The sequence below is a fragment of the Dendrobates tinctorius genome, unplaced genomic scaffold, assembly GCF_039654945.1.
Source record: "Dendrobates tinctorius isolate UK_male_01 unplaced genomic scaffold, ASM3965494v1 ptg000055l, whole genome shotgun sequence".
NCBI classification, from domain to species: domain Eukaryota; kingdom Metazoa; phylum Chordata; class Amphibia; order Anura; family Dendrobatidae; genus Dendrobates; species Dendrobates tinctorius.
In genome coordinates, this window is record NW_027361723.1 from 3,135,428 (window position 1) to 3,137,543 (window position 2,116).

General features: G+C 52.4%; 1 protein-coding gene across 1 annotated transcript; it reads left to right on the top strand.

Annotated features, from left to right (window-relative positions):
- Window positions 1–926: 926 nt before the first annotated feature.
- On the top strand, window positions 927–1,385 carry LOC141091653 (histone H2B 1.1-like). Its single transcript, XM_073577334.1, has one exon. The coding sequence runs from the start codon at window positions 965–967 to the stop codon at window positions 1,340–1,342; it is 378 nt and encodes a 125-aa protein (XP_073433435.1). The 5' UTR covers window positions 927–964; the 3' UTR covers window positions 1,343–1,385.
- The last annotated feature ends 731 nt before the right edge of the window (window positions 1,386–2,116 follow it).

The window sequence follows — 2,116 nt, forward strand, 5'->3', positions numbered from 1 at the left end:
CAACACCCCTGATCCACCAAAATATAGCCTCCCCTTGCACCGCGCACACAGTGACTGGTGTGTTGTACAGGCAAAATCGATAGCAGCAGAATCAGTTTTTTTTTCTTCTTCCCTGCCTAACGCTCTCCCTACAGAATCAGCAGCAGCAACCTCTCCCTATGCTAAGATCGGCAGAAGTAAGATGGCGGTTGGCGTGCACGCCCTTTTATAACCCCTGTGACGCCCACCAAAGCAAGCCAATCACTTGCATGCCCTTCTGAAAGATGGTGGTGACCCGTGCCTATGTCATCACGTTGCCCACAGTGTCCGTGGATCCTGATTGGCTGAAAAGGAGCGCAAAACAAACTTTTGAAACGCGACTTTGGCACGTAAGTCGCCGACCTCGTGGCCGACCTCATCCTAGGGTCGGGTTTCGTTTCATGAAACCCGACTTTGCCAAAAGTCGGCGACTTTTGAAATTTTTCGACCTGTTTCGCTCAACTCTAGTATTGGGTATGAGCATTAAATGGCCGCAAATAGCGCTATATGGCATCCGGAGAACTACTTTGAAGGCTACATTACTACCTGGAGGTGTCTATTTCTATATGGAAGGTTTACAGCTGTGCGTGGGGGGTTTTGCATGATAGATAGGAGGCATACAGCACAATAAGAGGGTACGCTGCAGTATATGGAGCTTCACTGTGCTATTTAGATGTATACAGCACTATATGGGGGTACACGGCGGTATATAAAGCTGCACTGCATCCCCCATATAGTGCTGTATAAAGACTTGTGGAGCCACCAATGAGCAGCAGTGGGCGGAGCGAGTGACGGTTCCGTTGGTCACATGACTTTGTCACCCAATAGCACGGCGATCTCGCAGCAGTGCTCATTTGCATGGCCGGGCTATAAATACCTCCGCTCTGGGAGGAGCAAGATCGTTATTATTCTGCTTTGAGACGGAGGAGGCTGCTTTACTTTTGTTATGGCTGATCCCAAGTCTGCTCCAGCTCCCAAGAAGGGCTCCAAGAAAGCCGTGACCAAGCCTCAGAAGAAGGACGGCAAGAAGCGGAGGAAGAGCAGGAAGGAGAGCTACGCCATCTACGTGTACAAGGTGCTGAAGCAGGTCCACCCCGACACCGGCATCTCCTCCAAGGCCATGGGCATCATGAACTCCTTCGTCAATGACATCTTCGAGCGCATCGCAGGGGAAGCCTCCCGCCTGGCTCACTACAACAAGCGCTCCACCATCACCTCCCGGGAGATCCAGACCGCCGTGCGCCTGCTGCTGCCCGGAGAGCTGGCCAAGCACGCCGTGTCCGAGGGCACCAAGGCCGTCACCAAGTACACCAGCGCCAAGTGAGATCTGCTCCGCCATCACCCCAAAGGCTCTTCTAAGAGCCGCCCACCCCCTCACCATAAGAGCTGCTCCTCCGCTGCCCTGTGTAGTGTCCTCATCAAGGCCGTGCATGTGCTGAGCAGCTCCTTTCCGGAGAAAACGTCTACACTGGGACCTCCTCTCTCCAATAGGTCAGTGATAATGATTGCAGGTGGTGCGTTGCACTCGGCGATAGGTCCTCGCTCTCCCGCAGCTGGTAATGATGATCTCTGCTCAGTGACATTTCCAGTAGATTATCCTCCTGGTTGGATCTCTGCTTTCTCTTTTCATCTCCTCTTACATTAACCCTTTCCATTCCAATTTGTGAGTTTCCTGTGAATGCTGGGGGTGGTAGTAGTGAGGTGCAGACACAACACTGGATGAATCCAGGAGCCGCGCTACAGCGATCTATGAGGGCACCCGGCCGTCACTGCGCTTCACTGGAATAATACAAGTTCATGGAGTCTCTGATTCTACACACTCCTTTTCCTTCCGCTGTCCGGTTTATGTGCGGGTTCTCCCTATACGGATCGCACTCTCTCAGGAATAGATGGCGGCTGCGGTTTCTGATATCACAGGTGAGAAGTGAGATTCCAGTTATCGCTCAGCACTTTCTCTAGTCTCATCCATTGTAAGGGAGAGGGGTATGGTGTGCACAGCCGGGGTCTGCGGTGCTTGAGGCGGATTCTGTACAGAGCAGAGATTCAGCAGGAATACGGTCACTAAGGAGTTGAAAGTAAATTAAGTAGCGGGCGAATG

What these genes read in the sequence shown, in the direction of transcription:
- LOC141091653 (XM_073577334.1), top strand. Translation starts at nt 965, where the DNA reads ATGGCTGATCCCAAGTCTGCTCCAGCTCCCAAGAAGGGCTCCAAGAAA.